This window comes from Erithacus rubecula (genome assembly GCF_903797595.1).
Source record: "Erithacus rubecula genome assembly, contig: SUPER_33_unloc_1, whole genome shotgun sequence".
Classification (NCBI taxonomy): domain Eukaryota; kingdom Metazoa; phylum Chordata; class Aves; order Passeriformes; family Muscicapidae; genus Erithacus; species Erithacus rubecula.
In genome coordinates, this window is record NW_027636168.1 from 821,095 (window position 1) to 846,037 (window position 24,943).

The window sequence follows — 24,943 nt, forward strand, 5'->3', positions numbered from 1 at the left end:
GGCAGCTGGGGGCTGCAAAAACCCAGCAGCAGGTGGAGCCGGACACTCCTGAGCTCTGAGGAGAGACCCCGAGAGGGCTCCAATGGTGCCACGCTGGGGGTCCCATGGGACACCCGTCCCCAAACGCGCCCCGGCTGCTCTGGGGGAGCGGGGCTGGAGCGCCGCTGCCATAAAGGGGTTAAAGGGGCGGGGCCCGAGCGCCGCTGCCATATTTGGATAAAGGGGCGGGGCCGTAGCGCCGCTGCCATAATTGGATAAAGGGGCGGGGCCTGTGAGGGGGCGGAGGCCTGTCCTGGCCGGGGTTCCGCGCGGTGATTGGGCTGGGTGGGTCACGTGGCACAGCTCCACCGGTGTCACGTGACGGCGGCGGGGAGCTCTCGGCGGCGTGACCGGAGCGGACGGTGAGGGGCGGGAGGGACCGGGAGGGGCCCGGGGACTGCGGGAGGATGTGATGGTGCCGCGGGTGTCCTGTGGAAGGAGCGGGGAGTACCCGGCGTGGGTTCCACGGGGGATGGGGGTTTCTGGGTGCACCCCCGGCGGAGGGTCGAGGGAAGTCCGGCCCTTTTCTCCCGCTCTGAGGCTGCTCCTGCGCCCCTCCGCCAGTCCGGGACCGGAGCCGCCCCCGCAGGGCTCCCCCGGGCCCGCCGCACCCGGTGGCAACGGCAGAGACCCCCGCTCATCCCTCCGTGTGTCCCCTGCTGCCATCCCCACTTTCCGCGCGGGACCCTCCCTTTCAATCCCCGGCCCCCGCACTGCCCTCTCCTCGAGCCTCTTCTCCCTTTCAGCCCTCCCCGACATCCTCCACCTCCTCCGAAGCCCGGTCCTCTCCTGGGGGGCGGCAGTGACTGTCCTCGCAGCCGCCGATCCCCCCGTCTCTTGCAGCCCTTCTCCGATGCGGGGTCCCCTCCTGGCGGCCGCTGGCGGGGCCATGGGGGGCGCGGGGGGGCCCCTGGCCCGCACCATCCGCGCCAAGCTGACGGCGGCCCTGCAGCCCACGCACCTGGAGGTGCGGGACGACTCCCCCCAACACGGGGGCCCCCCCGGCGCCGAGACTCACTTCGGGGTGCTGGTGGTGAGCGTGCGGTTCGCGGGGCTGCCGCCGCTGCAGCGGCACCGCCTGGTGCACGAGGCGCTGCGGGCCGAGCTGGCGGGGCCCCTGCACGCGCTGCAGGTCACCGCCCGCACCCCCGAGCAGTGGCAGAGCGACCCCCGCGCCCCCCCCGCGCCCCCGTGCCTGGGGGGCTCCAAGCGGGAGCAGCGCCGCGGGGCCGGGGAGGAGGCGCCGGGGCAGCAGTGAAGGAGCCCCGCAGGGAGAGCACCGGGACCCCCGGTGTCAGCGCAGCGCACCGAGCCTGGAGTCTGGAGGGGGCAGAAGTAATGGGGGTGACAGCCCCCCTCATGGTGCTCTGCCTCGACCCCCACACCACACAACACCCCCGGCATGGACCCACCCAACCATCCCCCCCCACCGCTCTCACCCTCGGGGGGATTTTTGGGGTGTCCCTCCCATTTAATGTCTGAATCCATTTAAATAAACGTGTTCTGGGGGCAGCTGAGTCTGGAGGACCCTTTGTTTCGGGGGGGTAATTTTGTGCTTTTTTTGGGATGTTTTTTCCATTTTAATTAATTTACAAACACCTGAAACTACAGCACGGCACGACAGAGCTACAGGGGGGCCGGGGGGGCCCCAAGGACCAGCTACACCAAGGGGGGGACAAAGCACATGGGGGCTGCTTGAAATGGGAGGGGGCTGCCCTGGGGATGGGGGGGGTCCCAGGGGGCTCTGTCCGACCTTGCCCTGGACTGATTGGACATGGGGGGCAGAGCATGGGGGACACCCCCAAACCCCAGGTTTGGAGGGGGCACACCACTGGGACCCCCTGAACCCCGATTTCTTTTGAGGAGGGCACACAACTGGGGACCCCTTGTACCCCAGTTTTTCTGGGGGGTAGGGGCTGTTTGTGCTTTACAAACCGCTGGTGGTTTTGGGCTGGGGGGAAGTAAAAGGGGGTGCAGGGGAATATTGTAGTGGAGGGGTTAAAGGGGATGTGGGGGGCACATGGGGATGCAGGGAGGGAAAGGGGCTGGGAGGAGGAAAAGAGGGTGCAGGGAGCCCCCCACACCCCTGCTCACCCACACCAGTGTTCCCTCTAACTGGGAAAGTCCTTTAAAAATCAGTTAAAAATCACTAACTGGCAGTTTTGGGGGTCCCCCACTGCTGCACCCCGAATGAGACCAAGGGCTGGGGCTGTGCCTGGGGGGGAGCTGTGCTTTGCACCCTGAAAGTTGGGCACCCAAAAGTGGGGGCATCCTGGGGGAAGGAGGGCATGTGCTTTAACAGGGGACACCCTAAAATTGTCAGGGAGTCCCGAGGAGATCCTGCACCCCCAACTGCTGCACCCCAATATCCTGTGTCCCGCCTGGAGACATTGCTGAGGCACCCCAAGGGTTCTTGCTCCCCAAAGGACCACCCCCAGATACCCCCCCCCCGCCAAATTCGTGGGGGTTTGGGGGACCCTCCTTTCCCACAGGGACAGGGAAATTGAGGCACAAGGGGACCCTCCCCCCACACCAGAGACTTTATCCTCCTCCTCCTACCTGGCTCAGCAGGAATTTGGGGGGATGCACAGAGATATGGGGGTTCAGAGGGCCTGTGTCATCCCCCCTCGATGCCAGGGACCCCCTAAATCCCACAGCCCCCCAGGAATGAGCAGCAACTCACACAGGGGGTGACACCAAGAAAAGAAACTGGGGGCATGAGAGGAGTAATGGGGGTTGGGGGGGAACAGGGAACTGGGGGAGTTTTGGGGGCCAGGGAGTCTGAGGTGCCAAGGAGGTTTTGGAGGTACAAGGGGATCTGGGGGGGGGTGGGTGGTCCAAGTGCAAATGAAAAAATCCCAAATGCTCCAAGAAGACGTTTCACAGTGTCTAACGCGACTAATCCCAGGGGCACGAGGGGGAACGCTGGACTCGGGGGGTGCCCCGGGGACGGGGGTCCCTCTCCCCCAGCCTCCCATCACTGCAGGACCTGCCCCCGCGTCTCGGGCAGTTTGAGGGCCAGGGAGCTGCCGAGGGCCAGCGCAGCTGAGGCGAAGAGGATGGGCACGGCCTTGGTGATGCCCACGAAGGAGGTGAAGATGCTGATGCCCAGCACGGCCGCCAGCTTGCACAGCGCGTTCAGGAAGCCAAACGCCGTCGTCCTGGGGAGCAGGGGAGGGCTGCATGGGTGGGGGCACTGCCGGGGCACCCACCCTCGGGCACCCGCCTGAAACAGGCGCCTGGCGCTCCAAAATGGGAACTCGGAACCCGAAAATGTGCATCCAGCACCCCAGCGTGAGTGCTGGCAGCCAAGGGCTGGCAGGCAGCACCCAGAAGCAGGTACTGAGCAGCTGGTAACCCACACCTGGCACCCAGCACCCCAACACCTGTATCCAGCTGTTGGTACCTCAGCATTCAAAGCTTCCTGACCAGCACTTCACATGCATCACCCAAAATCCAAACTCTCCCACCTGGCATCCAAAATATTGCCTTCAGCACCCCGTGCCTCCCATTTGACACCCAAAAACCTCCACACCTGGTACCCAGCCCCTAAATCCTCCCACCCTGCATCCAGAACATCCCCCCAGCAACTGAAACCTCCCACCCAGCATCCAAAGCCTCACTGCTGGCACCCAAAACTTCCATTCCAGGCCTCACCTCTTGTCGGAGGGGTACAGCTCCACGGTGAGCACGTCAAGTGCGTTCCAAGAGGCAATGCTGACCCCCCCAAAGAGGCAGAGCAGAGCTATCATGGCAGACTCGCTGTTCCCAAAGGACAGGAAGAAGCAGCTGATGCAGGACATGACACTGGAGCCGGCTGAGGGACACGTGGACATTTTAGAGCACAGGCAGACTGAGACAGGAGGTGGGACTGGGGGGCTGAGGGTACCAAAAGGGAGAGGGAGATGGGGGCGACCCACCAGCAGGGACAGGGAGGTCCCCAAGAGATGAACAGAGATGGAGGTGACAGCTGCTGGGAGGACGATCAGGAAGGTCCCAAAGGGGTGATGGATGTGGGGTCACCCACGGGGGCAGTCCCCGAAAGGTGATGGTGATGAAGTGACCCAGCGGGTGGGAGGTGGGTGAGGAAGGTGGAGAGCCTGGTTTGGGCTGGAGGATCCCCCAGCCCCACCCTGCCCAAGTGCCCACCCAGCATGCGCAGGCGGCCGATCTTGTCCATGAGCAGGGCCGAGACGATGTTCCCAGGGAGCACAGCCAGGGTGCCCAGGAAGCTGACAAAGTAGATCATGTAGGCGTTGTTGTCGTCGCTGAAGTCCAGCTGGCAGCCCTCCTTGTTGTGCAGGAACGTGCTGTTCAGCACCCGGCTGTTGATGAACTTGTACTCGAAGAGATCTGGGGGGACAGTGGGCAAGGGGGTCACCCCATGTCCTCACAGCCCCTCCCTGGGGAGTCACATCATCTCTACCACCCCAACTCCATCAAGCCACCGGGGACTCTCTTGATTCTCCTCCAACCTGGTGGCTCGCCCCCACCTCCATCAAAACCCTGGGGTCACTCTGGTGGGTCCCCCCTCCCTGCACCTGGGGATCCCATTCCCCCACCTGTGTTGTAGAAGACGGTGGAGATGAAGGTGCAGTTCTTGAAGAAGGTGTTGCTAGAAGTGATGTCCTCGAAGTAACAGTCCTCAAAGAGCGAGTCCTCGAACGTCACCGACTTCATCTTCAGCCCGATGAACCTGCAGGGAGGGCAGCAGGGAGGCCCCAGGTGCCCCCACCCCTGTGCTGAGCAGCCCCAGGCTCAGCCCCCCCAGGCTCAGCCCCCCTCACTCACTTGTCATTGTAATACTCCCCAGCACGGTGCACTTGGTTCTCCAGGGTGAAGTTGAAGGTGAAGTGCCGAACCTTCTCGCGGGTGAAGAGCTTCGTGCGCGATGCGTACTCGATGCTCTGCAGGTGCTTGATCATGTCCGGGAACCACACGGTGAGCCCATAGTAGCTGCGGAGACAGGGGTGAGCAGGCTGGGGCTCCCAGTGCTGGCCCAGGGCTCCCGGGGCCAGCCCTGAGCTCCCAGGGCCAGCCTGTGCTATTGCAGTGACACTTGTTCTATCCCATCCCACTCATTGTGGGAGTGCTGCCCGATTCCATCCCACCCATCCAGTGCTGTCCATCTCATCCCACCCATCCCATCCCATCCCATCCCATCCCATCCCATCCCATCCCATCCCATCCCATCCCATCCCATCCATCCCAGCCCAGTCCCACCCCTCAGCACCTGAAGGACATGGTGAACCACACCGCCATCATCATCAGCGTCACCCGCCGGTACTCAGGCACGAAGCACTGCTGGAAGTTGCTCCAGACCTGCAGAGGGACACGGGAGGTGACAGGGGGCACACGGGGCACAGGGACCCCCGGGGGGCTCCGGCCTCACCTGCTGGGACAGGTTGAGGCATCGGACCAGCCAGCGTCGGTACCACGTCCCGGTGTCCGACTGGATCTCGATGAGCTCGTCCTCCCGCTTGATGGTCTTGATGTGGGTGACCTGTGGGGGGGACAGTCTGGGGACACTGCGAGGCACCAGGGCCCCACCTCGTGCCTCAGTTTCCCCGCCTGTTCCAGAATTTCATCCCCCAGTTGGTGTTTTCCCAGAGGTGGGAATTGCACCCCTGCTCCTGCAGGAACCCCCACCCTGGCTTGGGATGCTGAGGACCCCAGGGCTCAGCCCTGGGGGATCCTTACCGAGAAGACCCTCTCAGGGTGGCCCTTGGCCCTCATGTTCGTGTCATGGACCTGCTTCAGCACCATCCAGGCCTCGTCGTGCTTCCCATTCTGCGAGGGCAGGGACAGATCACCCTGGGGACCCCAGACCCAGACCCTGACAGTGCCTGGCTTCCACCACCCACCTGCGTCCTGCCACCCACCTTCACCCCTCCACGATCTTCATCACTTCCTTGGGGTCCCCCGACCCCTCTGGGGTCTCTGGCTAGGTCCCATCATCCGCTTGGGGGTTCCTGCCCAGTTCCACACCTCCCCAAAACCCATCTGTGGCTTTCTGTCCAGGTCTCACCACCCCCTGGGTGTCCGGGGCTGGGTTGCCCCATCTCCGCCCCACCTGGGGGTCTCTCCCTGGGGGTCTCTCACCACCCCCGCTCCAGGGCCCTGATTCAGCTCAGTTCCCCCCCAGGACAGAGCCATGCCCCCTGGACCCCACCTCAAGGTAGAAGCGTGGGCTCTCGGGCATCGTGGTGAGCGCCCCGATGGCAAAGACGGAGGGGAAGGCGCAGACCAGGACAAAGACCCTCCAGCTGTGGAACTGGTACGCGGAGCCCATCTGGAAGCTCCAGCCTGGACAGGGACAGGACAGGGCGGTGGGGCCGAGCCCCGGCGCACCCCCTGCGCCCCGCTGGCCCGGGACTCCTACCGTAGTGGGGGATGATGGCCCAGGCCATGGCGGAAGCGTAGATGCCCCCGATCATCCAGAACATGCAGAGCCAGCTCAGGTGCTCCCCGCGCTTCTCCTGCGCCAGGAACTCCGAGAAGTAGGAGAAGACGATGGGGATGGAGCCACCGATACTGGGGATGGAGGGGAGGGAATGGCATCACCCCCCGCCCCACGGCCCAGGGGAGAGCGGCCCCTGCTCCGGGGGTCCCTCCACAGCTGGGCCCCCTTACCCCACGCCTGAGAGCAGGCGGCAGAAGAGGAAGGTGCCGTAGCCCTGGACGAAGGAGGAGAAGAAGGCAAAGACGCTGTTGACGGAGAGAGAGATGAGCAGGCACTGCCTTCGGCCCAGCCGGTCGGCCAGCCCGCCCCACACGAACGCGCCCACCATCATGCCCAGGTACACGATGAGACCTGGGGAGGGGACACACAGCCAGTCAGAGCCGGGGGCACGAGGACCCGCACCCTGGAGGAGGGAGAGCACCCTGGGCACCGGGGGCAGCGTCCTGAGGGTGCTGGGTGCCTTTGAAGGGAGGGGACAGAATCCCATGCAAAGAGGTGGTCAGGGCTGTCCCCCTGCTCTGCTCAGGGACTGTAGGAAATAGGGGGAAGATGCGCCCCCAGGACCCCCACACCCAGCCCCTGCCCCTGTCCCAAGATTGTCCGATCTCAGGGATGGGGGGCACAGGTACCCCCAGGGATTTGGGGGGCTGTCAGGCTCTGGCAGGCATCACAGAGAAGGGGGAAGCAATCGAACAAAGACCCTCATGGCCCCCCAAACCCAATCTCAGGATCCGCTAATCAGCCCAAGTTCCTGAGCTCACTGCCCCTCACCATTGTTCACGTGGGGACCAGTGTGGGACTGGGAGGAGGATGGTGGGAGCCCTATGCCCGGGACCCCCTGTCCCCACATGCCTTCCTGGACCCCATACCCCACGGCCTCATGGCCTCCCAATTCCTCCTGTGTTGTCTCATAGTCCCTATGACCTCCCTACAACTCCCTGAGCCCCCCACGCCTTCTCCATCCCCAACTCCCTGTGTCTCCACCCTCCTGTGCCTCTCTGCTCCCCCAACATTTCCTTGTGTCCCCCTACATTCTAGATATCTAGATATCATGGGACTCCCCACATCTCCCAGTGCCCCTCCACGTGGCTCTGAGCCTCCTGTCCCCCCTGTCCCGTGGCTGTCCCCTACCCCGGACTCCCCCATGCCCCTGCCCCTGTCCTCACCTAGCATGCCCTTGTTGGAGTCGGAGAGGCACATGTCCTTCTCGGCGCTGGGCAGGACGAAGCCCACCACAAAGACCTCGACGCCGTCGGCCATGAGGGCCAGGCCCAGGACAAAGTAGAGGGTCCACTGGAAGCGGCCGTGGCCGCACTCCTGCAGGATGAGCTCGTACTGCTGCGCCAGCTCCTCGCGCTCCTTCCTGCGCTGCCCCTCGCTGTCGTCGAACGTGGCCGCGGCCGCCGCCCCCAGGCGCTCGCCCCCCTTCAGCGACTCCTGCCGGGGGATCCCCTGGTATTCGCCCTCGTAGATCTCATCCTCCTCGTCGTGGCCCTCGGTGGCGTCGCTGGATACCCCCTCCTCTTCATTGGCCCCCTCGCCCCCCCGGTAGTAGCCGTCCTGGGGCGCGTAGTCTTCGTCGTCCTCCTCCTCCTCGAAGCGCGAGTAGGAGCGCCGGGTGTACTCGTCCTGCACTCGGTCCATGCCCCGGCTCACCTTCTTGGCCGCCTGCTTCTTCACCTCCTTGGCGATGTCCTTGGCGCCGCGGATGAACGCGGTGCGGTCCCGGAACGACTCGTCCATGGTGCCGGGGGCTCGGGCGGGGCTGCGGGGGCTGCGGGGGGCGCGGGGGGCGCGGGGATGTCTCAGGCCCGGGCTGCGGGGACAGGGGAGGCGGCGCTACCCATCCGTGGAACGGGCTGCGAGGGGACCCTGGTGCCGGCCTCGACCTGGGGAGCCCAGACACAACCAGGGCTCAGGTGGGGTGGCAGTGGCCATGCACTCCACTTTGCACTTTTTCTCCATCTCAGATGGAAAGAGGAGGATTTGGGGACCCCCCCAGTGAAGTGGCACGGGGCACAGTGGGTGCTGGAGTGGGGACACTGGCTCCATGCCAGCCCCCTTCCCCTCACTCGGGGGGCTCCAGCTCCCACAGCTCACCGGGACCCCCCAGTCCGCCTGGATCCATCCCTTCTGCATTCATCCCAAAGCACAGGCTGAGCTGGGGGGACATCAGGGCCACGGCTACCCTGAGCATCCCCAGTCTATCCCCCCAGGACTGAGAGTCACCCCAAAATCATGGCCATTAGCAGATCTGGACTGAAGCCCCCCATTTCCTTGGGCACCACGGGGAGGAAGAGGGGATCAGCCCCGAGGGCATGGAGGTCCCCAGACCCTCCCAGCACTGCCATCCCCCGGGTGGGTGGCTCGAGGCTGGCACAGAGGATCCCTCAGAGGGGTCCCTGGAGTGACAGTGACCCCCGTGTGCCAGGCCAGGCTGGCTGCAGAAGCTGCAGGCAGGATTTACTGCAGGAGATGCCAGTGTGGGCTGGGGGTACCCTGAGTGCCCTGGGGTCCAGCCCTCGGGGAGGAGAGGGGCATCCACATACCCGGGGGTGGCATCTCCTTGTCCCCTCACATCCCAACATCCCACTCCCTCTTCCCCAGCCCAGCATCCCCACACCCACTGCACAGAGCCCAGCTGGGCTCGTGACGGGGACAGACCCCCAGCCCCCCAGCCCCCAGCCCGATGCTGCTGCTCCACCCGCAGCCGTCGTGACCCCCCAGTGTTATTTTTATCGCTGCTGAGTCGGGAAGGAGCTGCAGGCAGAGGGATGCAGCCAGTGATGTGTCCCCCCTGCCCAAGCGAGGGGACAGGGCACGCAGGGATGCTAAATTTAGCCCTCAGGAAACCCTGGAGGGAGGGGGGCTGCGGCACAGCAGCCCCCACTCCTGAGCAGAGCCAGGCAGGTGGTTTTACAGGATAAAATGGCAGATTTCCCCCATGACCTCCCCTCTGGCTGGAGGGAGACCCCAGTCCCCTCCCTGGCGGTCCCAGGGCCTGTGAGGCTCCTGGCAGGGCCCCATCCATCACCAAGGTCATTTTGCTCCCACCAGGCTTGTGGTTCCCTTTGGAGCCTCCCAATGTGGGGCCAGCATCCCACAGGCCGGGAGGTGTTGGGGGCTGGGAGAAGGAACGGGGGAGCAGGAGAGGCTGGGTGCACGGTGAGGAAGAGGATGGGCTGGGGAGCAAGGTCACTGCTGGCTCCGTGACAGGGAGCCTCGAGCAGCCGAGCCGATGGCAGGAGCCAGAGCTGGATGGGATCAGGGGTCTGAGCCCGCCAGAGAGACAGAAATCCCACAGACCACAGTCCCTGAAATGCAGGAGGCAGGGAGGTTCCCGAAAATGCCCCTCTGGGGGCTGAACACGCCGCTGGCCCTGCAGCCCCGTCGTGGTGTTGGGCAGCTCTGGACAAGGTTATCGGACCAGGATCCGTCTCCTCCTGCCGCGCAGCCACGCGGAGCCAAGGATTGATGCAACCACGCATCCCAAAACCCCCGGGATTCCCACGCTGGGGGTCTGCATTGCCCCCCCGCAGCCCCCAGCCTCCCTGCGGAACGCCAGGAACATGGCGACAAGGGGGAAGAGTTGGAAATCGCTGGTGTCCAAGGTCACCCCACAACACCCCCGGTGCCACCCCTTCCCCAAAACGCTCCGGTTCCCTCTCCCATCCCTGCGGCGAATTCCCGATCCCCTCCGGCCGCTCTGCGGTCACAGGACGGCGCGGGAGATGACAGGAGCCCCCAAAAACGCACATCCAAAGGCAGAGCCGGGCTGCAGAGAAGGATTTCCAGGACAAAATGGCCACAGCAAGTGGGTAGGGGAAGCCGAACCCCGAATCCATCAGCGGCTCCGGGGATGCCGATTAATGCCGCGGGGAGGGGGGATGCGCGGTATAAACCCGTTTTGTTCCCCCTTACCTGGCTCAGCCTTCGCCCCACTCGAGCTGCGGCGCCGGCGAGGGGGATGCTGCGGAGAGGGAGGATGCTGGGGAAGGGGCTGGGAGCGGAAAGGGGGTGCTCCGGCAGCGGCAGCAGCTGCGGGGAGCAGCGCTAGCGCCGCAGCCTCCGGCGCGCACACGGAGCGCGGGCAGAGCCCATCGGCGCAGCCCGGCAAGGGAGGGACCAGCCGGGCACCGGGAACCGGGGGGGCACGGAGCGGGGAGGGGGCGGCGGAGCCGAGCCCTGGGGATGCGGAGCTCGGCGGGATCGCGGTGCCCGGGATGGAACTGCCGGGACGGAGTCCGAGACTGCGGCTGGCGGGGAGCGGCCGTGGGATGGGGGCACCAGCCCGAGCCCCCCCCGATCCTTCGGCGGAGCTCAGCCCGCCCCCCGCCCCCGTCACGGCTGAGTCACGGCCTCCGCGGGGCTGGATTGGGATTTTTTTGGGGTCAAATCGTCCCCGCCTTGGCTGGCCAGACTCGGCCCCTAGGCTACAACACGACACAAAAGCCCCCGATTAATGTTTTAGGGGGCGGGGGGGCGTTAGGGCTGGAGATGCACATTGCAGAATAGGATGCCCAAACCGACCCCCATTTCCCGTGGATGACTTCCCGAGGGTGAGAAACTGGGAGCTGCAGTTCTTCAGCCCCGTATTCCCCAGGGATGTGAGGTGCTGGGCTGAGTTCAGAGTGGGGGCCCGCAGGGTGAGCAGGGCTGGGGGTGCTCCCAGAAGCAAGATCCTCCCTGAGCCCCCTTCACTGGCATTCCAGTGTTCCCAGAGCCCCTCCATCCTGCATCCCAACATTCCCAGAGCCCCAGCCTTCCCTCAATCCCCTCCTCCTGCATCCCCCACCATGAGCTGACCCAGTCCCAGCTTCCAGGGGTTAACCCCAACGCCTACAATCTGTCAGGATCCACCAAGATCAGCACTTCACCCCTCAGATGGAAAACAGGCATGGGGACCAGCCTGCACTGGTGGGGCCAGCACAGGGAAGGATTTAGAAACCCAGGAGCTGAGAAGCAAATGTGACATTTACTGTTGGGGAGAAACCTCAAAGGGGGATGGAGGTGCAGGACAGGCTGGCAGTCGAGGAGCATCCCTGAGAAACGGGAAACCACGGTGAGCCCCAGCCCCAGTGGGGGCGAGGAGGGCGAGTGCCACATCCTCAGGCACTGGGTGACTCATGTGCCACTGTCAGCGCCACTGTCAGCGCCGAGCCCATATCCCCTGCTCGGCTGGGGCCGCTTGGCCCCGGGCTCTTTCTGAGGATCAGCAGAGGGAACTGGCAGCAGCACAGAGGACGGCAACTCCTGGCCCCAGGGCCCCAATGGGGAATGGGACAGGGCTGAGAGGAGTGGGATAAAAACAGGGGGATGGTGGGATAAAGTGGGGGGGAATGGGATAAAATGGGAGGAAAAGGGACAATGTCAGGGCTGGCAATGGACTGCAATCAGGGGGAAGGTAGGATGTAACTGGGAGTGACAGGACAACACCAGGGATGATGGGATAAACTGGGGATGACAGTGGGTGACTCCAGAGGAGGAAGGAATGATGAGTGTGTCTGTGCAGAGAGATTGGCTGCCCGGGGTGGATCCTGGTGGCTTCCATGGCTGAGGAGCAGAGAAATGGTCCCCTGGGACTCCCTTGATCCAGACAGGAATCACCGGATTCTTTGAATACTGGAGATCTCCATCCCCTTGGCTCTCAGCACCACAGGGAATCCCCATTCCCACACCTCACATCCCAACCCTTACACCTAAATCCACTCACTCCACCAGTGCACGTGGGATTCTCCCCCCATTTCTGGATGAGAAGGATCCAGGAGGGAGTTCCAACCTTGTCCCTCCCTTCCCAGCCCATCCAGACCCTAGGACTTCCCACCTGGATGTAAGGAAAAGCACAACCTCAGCACAGAAGACAATGCTGGGATGAGGAAGGAAGGAAGCAGCACATTCCCACTTCCATGTCCCTCCACAAACTCCCAGCTCTTGGAGCCTCTGCAACTGCCCAGGGGCAGAAGGTGTTTGTGGACCCCAAACCCTTTGAAGATTTCCCAGGGCAATGTCTGACTTTGGCTAAACCTTGGCACCAAAATATTGCACAGTCAAACCTCAGCTCCCTGGATTTGGGCAGCGATGGCTCAAGAATCCAGACATTCCTCGGGATCAGCTGAAGAGAGCACACAGCTCTTCCAGGCTTGCCAGTGATCAGGCCATGGATCAGCTCTGCCACTCGTCAGGCCCCAAACCCCTCCAGCCTGGTTATTTCCAACAGCCCAGGCAGGGAAGAGATCTCAGCTGGTGACAAACAGGCAGAGCCTCATCCCCAGTCCAGGAACCCTTGTGGTTCCCAAATCTTTTATTTCCAATTGGGTGTAAACTGCTTTCCATACAAAACCAACAAATCCAGTAAAAAGGAACGTGGAAAAGCTTCCAGGGGAAGATAAACTGGAGGAGGTGGGGAGAGCAAGGGAAATCAATACTATAAAAAGAAATAGGGGGAAGAAATGGGGAGGGAAGGGAGGAGGAGGGGATGGCCCCCAGCCCTCTGCAGGAGTAGGAATGTTCATGTGAGAGGTGCTGAAAGGCTGAGGACGGGCAGCAGGGAGCCCCCCGCCCCTCAGGGCAGGGGTCCCCGCAGGGGCCCGCGGGGGGGCACGCCAGGGGGTCTCTGCGCCGGCCGAGGGGGCAGCGGGACCCTCTGGTAGCCGTAGGGGGGGGGGGCGGGGGGGCCCGTTGTAGCCGTGGGGCGGCATCAGCGGGGGGGGCCCACGCAGCCCATGGTGCGGCAGCGGCCCCGGGTGACCTGTGGGGGACAGGGGTCAGTGCTGGGGGACAGGAGAGAGCCCCCCCGCGCCCCCACACCCAGGGGTGCCACAGCCAGCCTGGCCAGCCAGTCCCAGAAACAGGAATTTCCACCGAGACCCCCGTGGGCACAACGGCCTCTAGAACCCCCCAGTGCTGTGGGAATCCCGAAGGGTCCCATGTCACAATGAGGAAACCCTGCAAAGACCCCAGGGTGGGGGGCTGCCAGGTGCCCTGGTCTTGCTTCAGGCCCAGCCGTGCATCCCCCTCCTTCCGCCCCCAGAGCAGAGCAGAGCAGAGCCCACTCACCCATCGGGGATCCGAAGTGTGGCCCCCGGGGGGGCAGCCCCATGGGGGGGGGGGCCCGGGGTGGGGCATTCCCGGGGGGGGCCGGGGGGGCGGCTGCCCCCCGGAGCCGGGCGGGCCCGGGTGGTGCTGCCCCATCCCGGGGGGCCCGTGGTGCACCTGCATCGGCGGCATCCCTGCGGAGATGGGGAGTCAGGGGGGCCGGGAAGCAGCTCCAGGCACTCCCAGCCACACAAACTCCAGCTCGGTCTGGAAAGCATGGCTGCAGAGGGGCTACTGCTGCCAAAAAGGGGCTTAAAGAGGAGGGAGCACAGAGCTTCTGGGCAAGAGGAAAGGGCATGGATGCAAGTGTGTGGGAAAAGGGACGGGACAGCAGCGTGTGCAGCCCTGGGACACTGAGGAACCCCATCCCCGAAGACTGGACAAACTCCCAGGGCAATTCAAAGAGGGAGCTGCCCTGCTCTGACTGGAGCAGCCAGCGTCCCTCTAAACTTCCTTCTTCCCAATTATCTCATTAAAAAAAACAAAACAAATGATTCTTTCCCCTCGAGCCTGATTTTCCCTGGCCAGGTGTAATTGGCTCTGCTCAGGCCCTGCAGCATCTGTTCCTGGCATGGCCAGAGGAGGATCACACAAAGCTCCCTAATTAGGGTGGCTTTGGAGCCGTGGGATCAAACAAATCCCAGAGAATCATTAAATTGCACATTTCACAAGAATTTGTGCATTTGAACCCGGAGCTGAGATACAGACACAGCTCCTTCCCAGGACCACAGGGCCAAAATGCAGGGAATCAGGGAAAAAACCGGTTTCATTAAATTATAAATGCCAAAATTAGCTCCTGCCTTCCTTCTGTGCATCACCACCTTCCCATGTGTCTTCCTGCCTTCCCGTGTTCCTGCCTCCCTACATCTCACACCTCCCCAACTCAAGGCAACCAACACCTCTCCCTGCTCAGGTGTCTCCCAGACAGCAGAGACTTCCTAAATTCCCCAAACCCTCCAGCGAGTCGCAACCCCCACTCTGTGAGGAGAAACGAGAGGATGATCCCCAGCAGCAACAGCTGCACCCCACTCCCGGCCCCGCTCCCAGCCCCGTTCCCGATCCCACCCCGATCCCGTTCCCACCCAACTCCCATCCCCGTTCCCATTGCCACTCCCGATCCCACCCCGCTCCTGTTCCCGCCCCGTTCCCAGCCCCGCTCCCGTTCCCACCCTGTTCCCGGCCCCGTTCCCGTTTCCAGCCCCGTACCTGGGTGGTGCATCCCCCCCGGAGGGAAGGGGTGCGGGTGCGGGGGGTGTCCCCCGGCCGGGGCGGCTCCCGAGGGGGGCCCGGGGGCTCCGGCTCCCGGGGGCATGGGCGGGGGCGGCATGGCCGGGGGCATCCCGGGGGGCAGCGCTCCGGGCGGCGGCACCGGCGGCGGGAAGGAGCCCGGGGGAGGCAGGCCTGGAGAACGGCGGGAGAGGAAAGGCGGTGGGAATCGGGATTAACGCGGGAGCGGGGCGGAGCGGCGGGAGGCAGCGCCGTCACCCACCTGGAGGCGTGACCCCCGGCCCCAGCGCCGTGACCACGGGCGCGGGCACGGACGGGGGCGGGGGCGCGTCGGCGAAGAGCTGGTGGGGGCGGTCGGCCTGCGAGAGCGGGTTCTGCGCCGCCAGCAGCCGCTCGGCCGCCGAGCCGTGCCGCTCGCCCTTGGAGTCCTTCTTGAAGGCGTAGGACACGGTGATGGGGCGGTTGCACAGGTACTGCCCGTTCATGGCCTCGATGGCCGCGTCCGAGGCGTCGAAGCTGGCGAAGTTGATGAAGGCGTAGCCCTTGGAGTTGCCCGTGTCGGGGTCCCGCATGATCTTGGGGGTCTGCAGGATGACCCCGAAGGCGCTGAAAGTGTCGTAGAGCAGCTTCTCGTCGATCTCGGGGTCCAGGTTGCCGATGAAGATGTTGGCGCCCACGTCCAGGTTCTTGTTGTGGGCCGAGGCCTTGTTCACTCGGATGGGCTTCCCGTAGAGCTTGATCATGTTCATGATCTTGATGGCGTAGTCAGCGTCCTCCTCGCTCAGGAACTCCACGAAGCCGTACCCTGGGGACCCCCGCACAAAGAGACCACCCACCCCCTTTTTATGAAACTCCGGGTCATTGCAAAACCCCACTGAATTATTGACTGAAAGCTTGATTCGGTCCCCACTTAATTCAAAATCTGGCCCCCAACGCCTGCTGAGGGGCAGAGGACGATCCCCGATTCCACACCCCGCTGGCACCCCCAGCTCTGCCCTCGGTGGATTTGGGGTCCCTCACCCTGGTGCTGGCCCGTGACCCGGTCCTTGGGCATGTGCGTGTTGACCACGGGCCCGGCCTGCAGGAAGAGCTCCCAGAGCAGCGGCTCGCTGACCTTCTCGTCCAGCCCCCCCACGTACACCGTGGCATCTGCGAGGAACCGGGGCCATGAATCGAGTCAAAGCCCCCCGCACCCGAAGCTCCCCAGCCCCTTTTTCCCTTCGGGACGCCAGAGCTCCGCCGGCGCCCCCGCCCTGCCCGTGCCCCCAGCGAGCTCAAAATCCCCTCCGCCGCCTTCTGGTGCCACCGGGACACACCAGCGACTCCGCATTCCCCCCAAAATCCCCCCAGCACCCCGCAACGGCGCCAGGTCTCCACAGGACCCCCGCGGTATCCCTCTCAGTGTTACCCCATTTCCCCGGTGCCCGCGGACACCCCCTCAATGCCCCCAAACACCCCCCGGTGCCCCCGGACACCCCCCGGTGCCCCCGGACACCCCTCCCCGTGCCCCCGGACACCCCCTCAATGCCCCCGGACACCCCCCGGACTCCCCCGCCGCTCCCACCCTGGTTCCTCTCCGAAATCGGCCCCGCCGCCATCTTATCCCGCTCCCGCTCCGCGCGCGCGGGGACGCACGCTGGCACGCACGACGCGCGTGACGTCAACGCGCATCGGAGCGTCCGTGGGACGGGACGGAAGTGACGTTTCGGGGTATGCGCCGGCGCCATCTTGGGTGTGGGCGGGAGGGGCCGCGGCCATCTTGGGTGTGGGCGGCGGGGGGGCGCTGCCGCTCTGTCGCGACATGGCCCATGCTTTTGTCGCGACATGGCCCTCGCGACCCGAGTGCCCCCGGTGCCCCACGATCCCCGTGCCGGAGGTCCCGCCGCGTCCCCATTCCAGCCCCACGCCATCCCCTCCAGTCCCCATGGGAGCTGCGGAGCCTCAGGGAGGCAGCACAGATTTAATGGAAGCCACGAGCCCGCGGTGTCCGCGCAGCACCGGGGGCACCCGGGACCGCGCCGGGCCCCTCCCGGCCCCCGTGATCCGCCGGGTCCCCCGCCGGCGCTCCGGTCCCCGCGCTCAGCGCGGCCTCCGCCCGGCCCAGGCACCGAGCCGCTCCTGCAGCAGCTGCAGCTCCTCAGCCAGCCCGGCCAGCGACGGCGCCAGGCGGCCCGGCTGCCAGAGAGCAGGGGACACGGGACACGGGGACACGGGGATGGGGGACACGGGGATGGGGCAGGGGATAGGGACAGGGGATGGGGACACGGGGATGGGACAGTGACAGGGGACAGGGGACACAGGACAGGGGACACGGGGATGGGGCAGGGGATAGGGGACAGGAGGCAGGGGATACCGGGACGGGATAGGGGAGAGGGGACGGGGCAGGGGGCGGGGGACAGGGGATAGGGCAGGGAACAGGGACACGGGGATGGGACAGGAGATGGGGCAAGGATAGGGGATAGGGGACAGGGGCAGGGGACACGGGGATAGGGCAGGGACAGGGGATGGGGCAGGGAACAGGGGCAGGGGAGGGGCAGGGACGGGGACAGGGGGCAGGGACAGGGGACACGGGACAGGGACAGGGACAGGGGCAAGGGACACCGGGATGGGGCAGGGAACAGGGACAGGGGACACGGGACAGGGGATACGGGACAGGGACACGGGACACGGGGATGAGAACATGGATAAGGCAGAGTGTTCATCATGGGACCAGGACACAAGGATTGGTAACACAGGACAGAATGTCCAGCACGGGACAGGGACACAGACAGGGTAGGATGGATGGACACAGGTCCATCTGTATGTCCATCCATCCATCCATCCATCCATCCATCCATCCATCCATCCATCCATCCATCCATCCATCCATCCATCCATCCCCACCGCTGGACACACAAACATGGCTAGCTGGATAGACACGAGCTGGGTCCAGCCTCACCCCCAGCCCAAGCAGCAGGACAGTCTGGGACCCCCAGAGCGGGACCCCAGAGCAGTACCCCAAAGCGGGACCCCCCGAGCAGGACCCCCCAGAGCGGGACCCCCAGCCCCCTTCCCCAGTACCTGCTCCTGGGGTAGCCCCCTGAGGTAGCAGCGGCGCCAGAGGCGGACGCAGGGCGCAGCGGTGCAGGGCAGGAGCAGCCCCGGGGAGGGCTGGCAGCCCCCCGGGAGCCCCCCTCGTGTCCCCTGGCTCTCTGACGGGGACACCCGGTGTGGGGGGCGCGGCGGGGGGCGGCTCCACCAGGGCAGGGGATGGGGGCACAGCGAGCCCTTGGCCAGAGCCAGCACCAGCCTGGACCCCTTCCGCGGGCAGGGGTCTCCAGGCTGGAAAAGGGGCAGAACAGGGATTAGGAAAAACGGAGGGAAACCCGGCTGGGCTGAGGGATGAGAGGGAGTAGAGACTAGGGGGAAACAAGAAGGGGAGAAATCCGTTGCGAAGGGAAAACAGGGCAGGAAAAGTGTGGCGAAAAGAATAAGCGTTAGGAATAAAAGGGGCTGAAGGAGGAAATGGGGGGAAACAGTGGGGATTAAGGGGAAAAGGGAGGGAAAAGCCATCCAGAAGGACAAAGAGCTGGCAAAGGAGGGGTGCAGCCCCCCAGCTCAGCCACACTCACCGTGCCTGGGGCCGGGGGCTCGGCAGGGGCCGGGGGTCCCGCGGGGTTGCGGAACTGCTGCTGCTGCTGCCGGGTGTAGCGCCGCCCCCAGGCCCACACCGGGGGGAAGGTGCGGGTGTGGGGGCTGCCCCCGAGCTCCCCGGGGCCCTGCCAGCCCCCCGTGGGCCGGTAGGTCTGGCTGGGGAGCCGGGGCTGCGCGGGAACAGGTGGGAAGTCAGTGCCCTATTTGGGATGGGGAAACTGAGGCACGCAGGGGAAAAGGAGGGGTAAAATGGGAAATCTGGGGGTGCCCATCCCCAGTTTGGAATGGGGATGGAGACACTGAGACAGAGTGAGGAGAAGGGGTGAAATGGGCAGGTTTGGGGGTGCAGCGATGTGCCCCTGCCCCTCACCATGCTGCTGTGACGCCGCTGGCGCTGGCAGCTGAAGCGAAAAGTGCTGAAGTAGGGGCTGAAGCTGCTGTCGTGGAGCGCCAGGAGAAAAGCCTCAGTGAAGCCAAAATCTGCCGGGAATTGCCACAGGAGCTGCCACGTGCAGTCCAGGAACAGCAGGAACACGGGGGCCTGGGCAGGACACGGGATGGGTGGTCTCACCTCCTCCCGGCAGGGTCCCAACTCCTATCACCCCCCGGGACGGGAACGGGGGTCTCACCTCCTCTCGAGGGCTGTCCCGGCAGAGCAGCCCCAGCCGGCGGGGGAAGGGGTGTCCGGCCGCCACCCACTCCCGCTGCACCAGGCTCTGGAAGCCAGGCAGGGAGCGGGCGTGGGGGTCCCCCAGCAGCTGCACCAGGGAGGCCAGCAGGCAGTTCAGGTCCCGGTCCGAGGGCTCTGGGGGGGGCAGCGCGGTGAGGGGGGCCCTTTCCAGCCCCCTCCATCCTTTTCCATCCTGGTGCGCCCACCTTGCAGGACTACAGAGCAGCGCTTCCCTGCCAGCAGCAACACCACCTCCACGGCTTTTCTCAGGCAGGTGCTGGAGGGCCAAAGGAGGGGGGTCAGGGCGCCCCAAAATGCCACAGTCACCCGTTTGGGTGGCTCATGCACCCACCGCAATGCCCCCATCACCCTACAGTGCCCCAGGTGGGCTGGGGGGGCCATTCCACTATGGGATTTAGGGTGAATTTCCCCCCTACACCCCAAAATACCTCCCCACCCCCAAGGAGCCCCCTTGTCCCCTGCTCACCGGACGTGGTCCAGCCAGCGTGTCCCCTCCAGGGCCGAGAGCCACTTCTCCTCTGCCACCGCTCCTGGATCCCGTGGGACGGGGTTTCAGCGAGGGAATGCCCAGCCCCCCGGTGTCTGGGGGTCCCGGGGGTGCCACTCACCGGGCAGGCAGAGCGCCCGCAGCCTCAGGTGGGCGAGCTGGATGTCGGCGAGCGTGGGCAGCTCGGCCACGTCGGCCAGCACGCAGGGCCCGCGGTCCCCCAGCAGCAGCGCCTCCAGGCACCTGGGGGGCACAAAAACCCCGGGTGGGGCCAGGCCAGGGGCACCCCCAGCCCCCTGGGCCCCCCGGGACACACCTCACGTCCTCGCTGCCCGGCTCCGAGGCCGGGTGGAAGCTGGCGGCTCTCAGCAGGTCCCCCCCACCCGGGTGGTGCCAGCACAGGCGCTGCAAGAGAAACGGGATGAAGCCCCCACACCCCTCCCAGCGCCCCCACCCTGCCAGGGCCTGCCCAGGCACTCACGGGCACCCGGCGCTCCTGGAAGTGGGCAAAGGTTCGCTTGAGGTCATGGTCCAGAAGCCCGCTGGGCACCCACAGGTACTGGGGGAGGCTGTGGGAAGGTGGGACACAGGGGGGGACACAGGGTGGAGTCCCCCAAAGCACAGGTGCAGCTGCCAGTGGCTCAGACGGTGCTGGGGCTGTACCTGGGGGCCATGTCAAAGCGCTCATTGACGGCGCTCACCCTCCAGCCCGCAGCGCCCAGACGCTGCAGCTCCTTCTCCCAGTCCCGCAGGCTCTCGAAGAGCAGTGTGGTGGACGAGCCTTCCTCCTCCTCCTCCTCCTCTGGGGGGGCTTCGCCAGGGGAGGAGCAGCCATCGTGTCCCTCGGCAGCGTCCCCCAGCCACGCAGCCGCCTCCCGTGCCTGTGCGATGGCGTTGGCCACCTGCGAGGGCACCAGCGCTGGGGTGTGAGGCGCCCAGGAGCCCAGGGGTGCCCCAGAGTGGGGGTCCAACACTTCTGCACTCCCCGGCTCACCCGGAATGCCTCCGAAGACAGCCCGTTCTCGGGGAAGTAGAAGTGGAGCAGGCGAAAATCGCGACAGAAGACAGCGAGTTCCTCGGGGATGAACTTGAGGGTGGAGGCGGCCGTCAGCACCTTGGGCTTGGAGAAGCTGCTGGCTGCGGTCAGGGGGATGAGGCTGTCGGGGCCAGCTGAGACCCGCCCGGCTCGTCCGATGGGGCTGAGAGCCGAGACCAGCCCAGCTCGTCCCTCGTGCCCCGATGTCCCCGTTACCTGCCACCAGCTTGTGGATGCAGGGCAGGGCCACCTCGCCCTCAGAGTGGAGGAGGCCACGGGAGCCAGGAGCCTGTGGGAGAGTGGGGAGGGCTGGAAACTATCCCGGAGTGTTCCCCCAGACCCAGGAAGGGCGGTGGGGATGGATCTGGACCTGGAGATCCCATATCCCTTGTGCCTTGCCCCCCACTACGTCCTGCAGTGAAAGCCCAAGGTGAGATGGGAGTCAGGGGTGCAGCGGGGTGGGGCTGAGCCGGGGCTCGGGGTGCGGTGGGATGGGCTCGGAATGGGATCGGGGTGCGGTGGGATGGGGTCGCGCCGGGGCAGGGGTTCCCCCTCTGTCGCGTTCCTTCTCCCGCTCCTGCCGTTCCCGGCTCTCCCGGTGTTCCCGGCGCACCTGGCCGGGCAGGAAGGCGAGGCGGCGGTCGGTGCAGAGCAGCGTTCCCGGGACGGAGCCGCCGCCGCTCCCGCAGCGCTGCCGGGCGCCCGCCGCCTTCTCGAGCAGCCGCTCCCCTGCGGGGACCGACACTGGGCTGGGGCTCCGAGCGCCCCGAGCCGCCCCAGGAGCCCCGGCCCGGCCCCGGCCCTACCTGCGAGCCCGGAGAAGGTCGGGCGGCGGCCGCCCGGGACCCCGCTCATGGCGCAGGGACTTTGGCCGGGCGGGCCCCGAGCGCCGGGGCCGGAGCGGCCCGGGAGGGAGCCCCGAGCGCCCGGCCCGGCTCCGGCATCCCGCCCTCCGCTCCGGCATCCCGCCCTCCGCTGGCACCGCTGCCCCGGCATCCCGCCCCTCGGGGCCCGGCGCTCCGCTCATCCCGAGCCCGCGGGTCCCCGTTCCGCCCGCGCCGCCCCGGCCCGGTCCCGGCGCCGGGAAAGAGGGGGGATCCCGGGGAAAGCTCCGGGGAAAGCTCCGGGGAGCCCGGGGGGAGCCCCGGGGGCGGATCGGAAGGGGGGCAGCCTCAGGCACCCCAGAAGTTCAGCCTTGGGGCGGGGGTACAGATCCCTCCGGGTCCGGCGGTTCTGGGGTCCCAGAGCAGGCAACCCCCAAACCCCGTCACGGGAGGGGGGCCCGGGGCCCCTCCTGGACGCAGGCAGGAGAAGCTGCTCGGTGACTCACGGCAGAAGCACGGAGCTTTCCCCTCCCAGCCCAGCAGCGGCTCCCGAGCCGAGCCGGGCCCCGACCCGCACCGGGCAGCAGCTGCCTGGTGGTCCTGGGGCTGCCGCGGCACCTGCGGGCACCCCAAAACCCAAAGCCCGAGGCAGCCGAGGTAGCAGCGCCTGCATGTGGCAGGTAAATCCTGACGCAACGCAGGCAGGTGGAAAACTCGACGAAACTCAAGTTCCAACTCCTGATTTTTGGTGTATTTCCCCCCGTATTTTCGGGGCAGTGTCAGTTTTGGAGGTTGCAGCTCCTGCACCCCGATTTTCCTCCCTCCTGCAGGAGAATCACCTGGCAGAGGTTCCCAGGGGCTCGGATAGGATTTTGGCTCTGGCACCTGGCAGATGAGAGGAATTTCCTGGAGGCTTTGAGCCCAGAGCTGCTCCAAGCCAGGACGGGGTCAGTCTGGGCCATGGCAGAAGGGATCCCGGAAGAAAATCATCCAGCACACACATGGCACTGGGCATGGAGCATCCACTCACAGTGCTGGGAGGAAGGAAAAACACCACGAGCTGGGAGAGAAAATCCCGATGACAGAAATCCTATGGGAAACTGCTCCCGGGGTCTCACCTTCCATGATCCATCTCCAACCACTCCCAAACCTCTTTTTCCTCTTTCATTTAAAGCTTCAGCATCTGTAGGCCCATGCTGGATTTTATCCCTAATTTAAATTCAGGGAATTTATCCCTAACCCTCTGGGGTGGCCTTGGGATGCAGCTGGGGAAAAGGCTTCCAGAGCAGCAAGGATGGACAGAAGCAGGGAAGGAAGGGTGTTCGAGGGCATTCTTTCTTTAAATGAAAGCCACCAATTAGTATCAAAATGGAGTCAGACAATAAGAAAGATAAATAATAACCCCGAAAATAAATAATAAATTATAGACGATACCCCCAAAATCCCAATAATTAGATGGAGAAGGGGATGAGGAGCAGCAGTTCCCCAGGAGGGAACTGGGGATGCCCAGAGTCTCGGGGTGAGGGGATGAAGGAGCCTCAGGTGCATCAGCTGAAGTTTTTTATTGTCAATGAGTCTGTGGTGCCACAACGAGGCCACAGGTACAGCCCAAGTGCAACTCTCCAGCCCCTCCCACTGGGAGGCCAAATATCACCAATTAAGCTGGAATTAATAATAATAGTAAAAATAAAATTTGTGAATAAACCACCGAAGAATGAATTCAGGTCACTCGGTGCCGCGTTAGTGAGACCCAAAGCTGCCGAGGTGCCGGGCAATGGCGAATCTCATTTAATAAAACCAAATCAAATCTCATCAACGGGTTTTACACAGGCTGAAAGACAAAGTCTCCTTCCACCAGGATGTGATGGCAGCAATTTGAATTCCAACCACACCAGTAAGTGCACTTAGTTTGACCCTGGGGTCACACCACAGTCTCCCCGTCCCCATCCCCGTGGAAAAATCCCTCCTGGGGGTGGGTTTGTGTCTCCTCCAGTTCTGGAGTTTTTATGCTGCTTTTCCTACGGGTTTTCTGCCTTCTCAAGTGTCCTCCCACAACCCACCAAACCAGCGAGCAGCTCTGAGGGCTTCCCATCCCCACCCCATCCAGCATCCACTGGGACGGAGCCAGCAGGAGGAATTCCCCCAAACCCGAGGAAAGGTGATGAAGTTTCACCTCCCGTGCCCCGGGGCATCCCTGCTCCCGATTTTCCCAACGCCAAAACAAAGCTGCTGCTCCAATTTGGGGGAAAATCAACAGCAGAAACTGGAATTCCAACCAAGTGCCCATAAACAGCAAAGCATTTGGGTTAGGTTTTAACCATTTCAGATTAAAATTTGGGGTGAACCAAGCGGGGGCAGAGCCTGTGCCACTCAACCAGCACTGCGAGTCCCTGCCCCGGGGTTAAAGTCCACTGGAATTCCTGCAGTTTGAGGAAGAAGTGTGGAATTTGTTCTGAGGTAAGAGGAGCCAGTTGGAGCGGGTTTCACACCCTCCCCTTCCCACAGCTTCAGCCATGCTCGGGGATTTTATAAAAACAGGGAAAGCAACTTACACTGGAGTCAAATCATCCCTGGGGTGTCTGAAATTTGGGTTTGAAAACCTGCGGACAAGAGGCATTGCTGGCTACACCCAAAGTGTTGGGTTCCCATGAGGAAAGGCCTTATTTGGGGGCACTGAGCTGTAGGAAAGGCCTTAACTCAGGGGGTTTTAGGTCTAAGTTAACGTTTTTAGGGCCAAGTGTAAGGCGTCGGGTGATCCCCCGAGCTCAGCACAGTTCCAGCTCCTCTGCCCAGGCCTCGCCCTTTCTCCTGAAAATGGCCATGGGCAGGAAGGGGTTGCATAGTTTCACACTTTCTGCAAAATCAACCCAAAAATAAAAACGAGGGAATGTTGTAAAGCTCTGGCTGAAGGATGTAACTCCTGTTTTATTTCCGTGTGATAGGAAATGCTGCACCTCACTCCGTGCAGGATCAGGCCCGGGTTGGGAGCTGCAGTTACCAAAAAACCCAAGGAATTCTGTGCAAACATCGCAGTGCTAAAGTGAATCCCACTCTGGGAGCCAGGGGGGCTGGGATGGGGTCAGGAACGGCGTGGGACGTTAGTCACAGGAGGATTTTACCTTATTGTTCTGCTTTTTAGCCCTGTTATCAAAAATATGGATTAATTCCGCAGCCTAAAGGTCAGTCGGTGGCTCAGCACAACGGAGCCGAGTTAATCAGGATCAGAGGTAGTACAGAGTAGCTGTGCTCAAGTAGGAGTTACTGGGGCTGTGCCCCCTGGCTCCACCCCGCGCTGGGGGTGCTCTGGGCCCCCTTTCCAGTGGGGGGATTTCAATCTTTGGGGATTTGCCCCACGCCGCTGGGAATTCCTGGCAGGAGAGCTGACCCAGGGCCTCGCCTCAGCTCTCCCGGGCCCTGGGGGTTCCGCACAGGAAACTCCAATCCCTTG

The 24,943-nt window shown here is 64.2% G+C and overlaps 4 protein-coding genes across 4 annotated transcripts; 1 reads left to right on the forward strand and 3 right to left on the reverse strand.

Annotated features, from left to right (window-relative positions):
• The first annotated feature begins 382 nt into the window (after positions 1-382).
• BOLA1 (bolA family member 1) lies at positions 383-1,456 on the forward strand. The gene is made up of 2 exons (XM_079329646.1): positions 383-401; positions 883-1,456. The coding sequence occupies exon 2, from the start codon at positions 893-895 to the stop codon at positions 1,295-1,297; it is 405 nt and encodes a 134-aa protein (XP_079185772.1). The 5' UTR covers positions 383-401; positions 883-892; the 3' UTR covers positions 1,298-1,456.
• A 125-nt stretch (positions 1,457-1,581) lies between these two features.
• Positions 1,582-10,812, reverse strand: SV2A (synaptic vesicle glycoprotein 2A). The gene is made up of 13 exons (XM_079329592.1): positions 10,424-10,812; positions 7,669-8,391; positions 6,673-6,853; positions 6,422-6,573; positions 6,212-6,345; positions 5,740-5,829; positions 5,432-5,542; positions 5,273-5,361; positions 4,831-4,995; positions 4,602-4,735; positions 4,189-4,392; positions 3,697-3,856; positions 1,582-3,200 (listed from the first exon to the last, which is right to left on the reverse strand). Exons 2-13 carry the CDS (start codon positions 8,243-8,245, stop codon positions 3,017-3,019), a joined length of 2,181 nt encoding a protein of 726 aa, XP_079185718.1. The 5' UTR covers positions 8,246-8,391; positions 10,424-10,812; the 3' UTR covers positions 1,582-3,016.
• A 1,957-nt stretch (positions 10,813-12,769) lies between these two features.
• SF3B4 (splicing factor 3b subunit 4) lies at positions 12,770-16,488 on the reverse strand. The gene is given in 8 exon segments (XM_079329635.1): positions 12,770-13,166; positions 13,168-13,250; positions 13,559-13,610; positions 13,613-13,731; positions 14,804-14,998; positions 15,087-15,629; positions 15,845-15,973; positions 16,389-16,488. Coding segments are annotated over 8 exon segments (1,257 nt in total). The 5' UTR covers positions 16,423-16,488; the 3' UTR covers positions 12,770-13,064.
• A 281-nt stretch (positions 16,489-16,769) lies between these two features.
• Positions 16,770-21,772, reverse strand: MTMR11 (myotubularin related protein 11). Its single transcript, XM_079329556.1, has 15 exons — positions 21,478-21,772; positions 21,285-21,400; positions 20,888-20,960; positions 20,630-20,772; positions 20,299-20,537; positions 20,117-20,204; positions 19,952-20,040; positions 19,757-19,878; positions 19,615-19,678; positions 19,334-19,404; positions 19,087-19,262; positions 18,828-18,998; positions 18,436-18,627; positions 17,885-18,145; positions 16,770-16,999 (listed from the first exon to the last, which is right to left on the reverse strand). Exons 1-15 carry the CDS (start codon positions 21,665-21,667, stop codon positions 16,904-16,906), a joined length of 2,091 nt encoding a protein of 696 aa, XP_079185682.1. The 5' UTR covers positions 21,668-21,772; the 3' UTR covers positions 16,770-16,903.
• Positions 21,773-24,943: the final 3,171 nt, after the last annotated feature.

What these genes read in the sequence shown, in the direction of transcription:
- SV2A (XM_079329592.1), bottom strand. Translation starts at nt 8,245, where the DNA reads ATGGACGAGTCGTTCCGGGACCGCACCGCGTTCATCCGCGGCGCCAAG. An exon ending in GCCTCAACCTGTCCCAGCAG is followed by an intron (nt 5,362 to 5,431) that starts GTGAGGCCGGAG and finishes GTCCCTCTGCAG; the next exon opens with GTCTGGAGCAACTTCCAGCA. An exon ending in GGGGAGTATTACAATGACAA is followed by an intron (nt 4,736 to 4,830) that starts GTGAGTGAGGGG and finishes CCCTCCCTGCAG; the next exon opens with GTTCATCGGGCTGAAGATGA.
- BOLA1 (XM_079329646.1), top strand. Translation starts at nt 893, where the DNA reads ATGCGGGGTCCCCTCCTGGCGGCCGCTGGCGGGGCCATGGGGGGCGCG.
- MTMR11 (XM_079329556.1), bottom strand. Translation starts at nt 21,667, where the DNA reads ATGCCGGGGCAGCGGTGCCAGCGGAGGGCGGGATGCCGGAGCGGAGGG. An exon ending in CGCTTTGACATGGCCCCCAG is followed by an intron (nt 20,205 to 20,298) that starts GTACAGCCCCAG and finishes ACCTTCCCACAG; the next exon opens with CCTCCCCCAGTACCTGTGGG. An exon ending in CCGGGCAGCGAGGACGTGAG is followed by an intron (nt 19,879 to 19,951) that starts GTGTGTCCCGGG and finishes TGTGCCCCCCAG; the next exon opens with GTGCCTGGAGGCGCTGCTGC.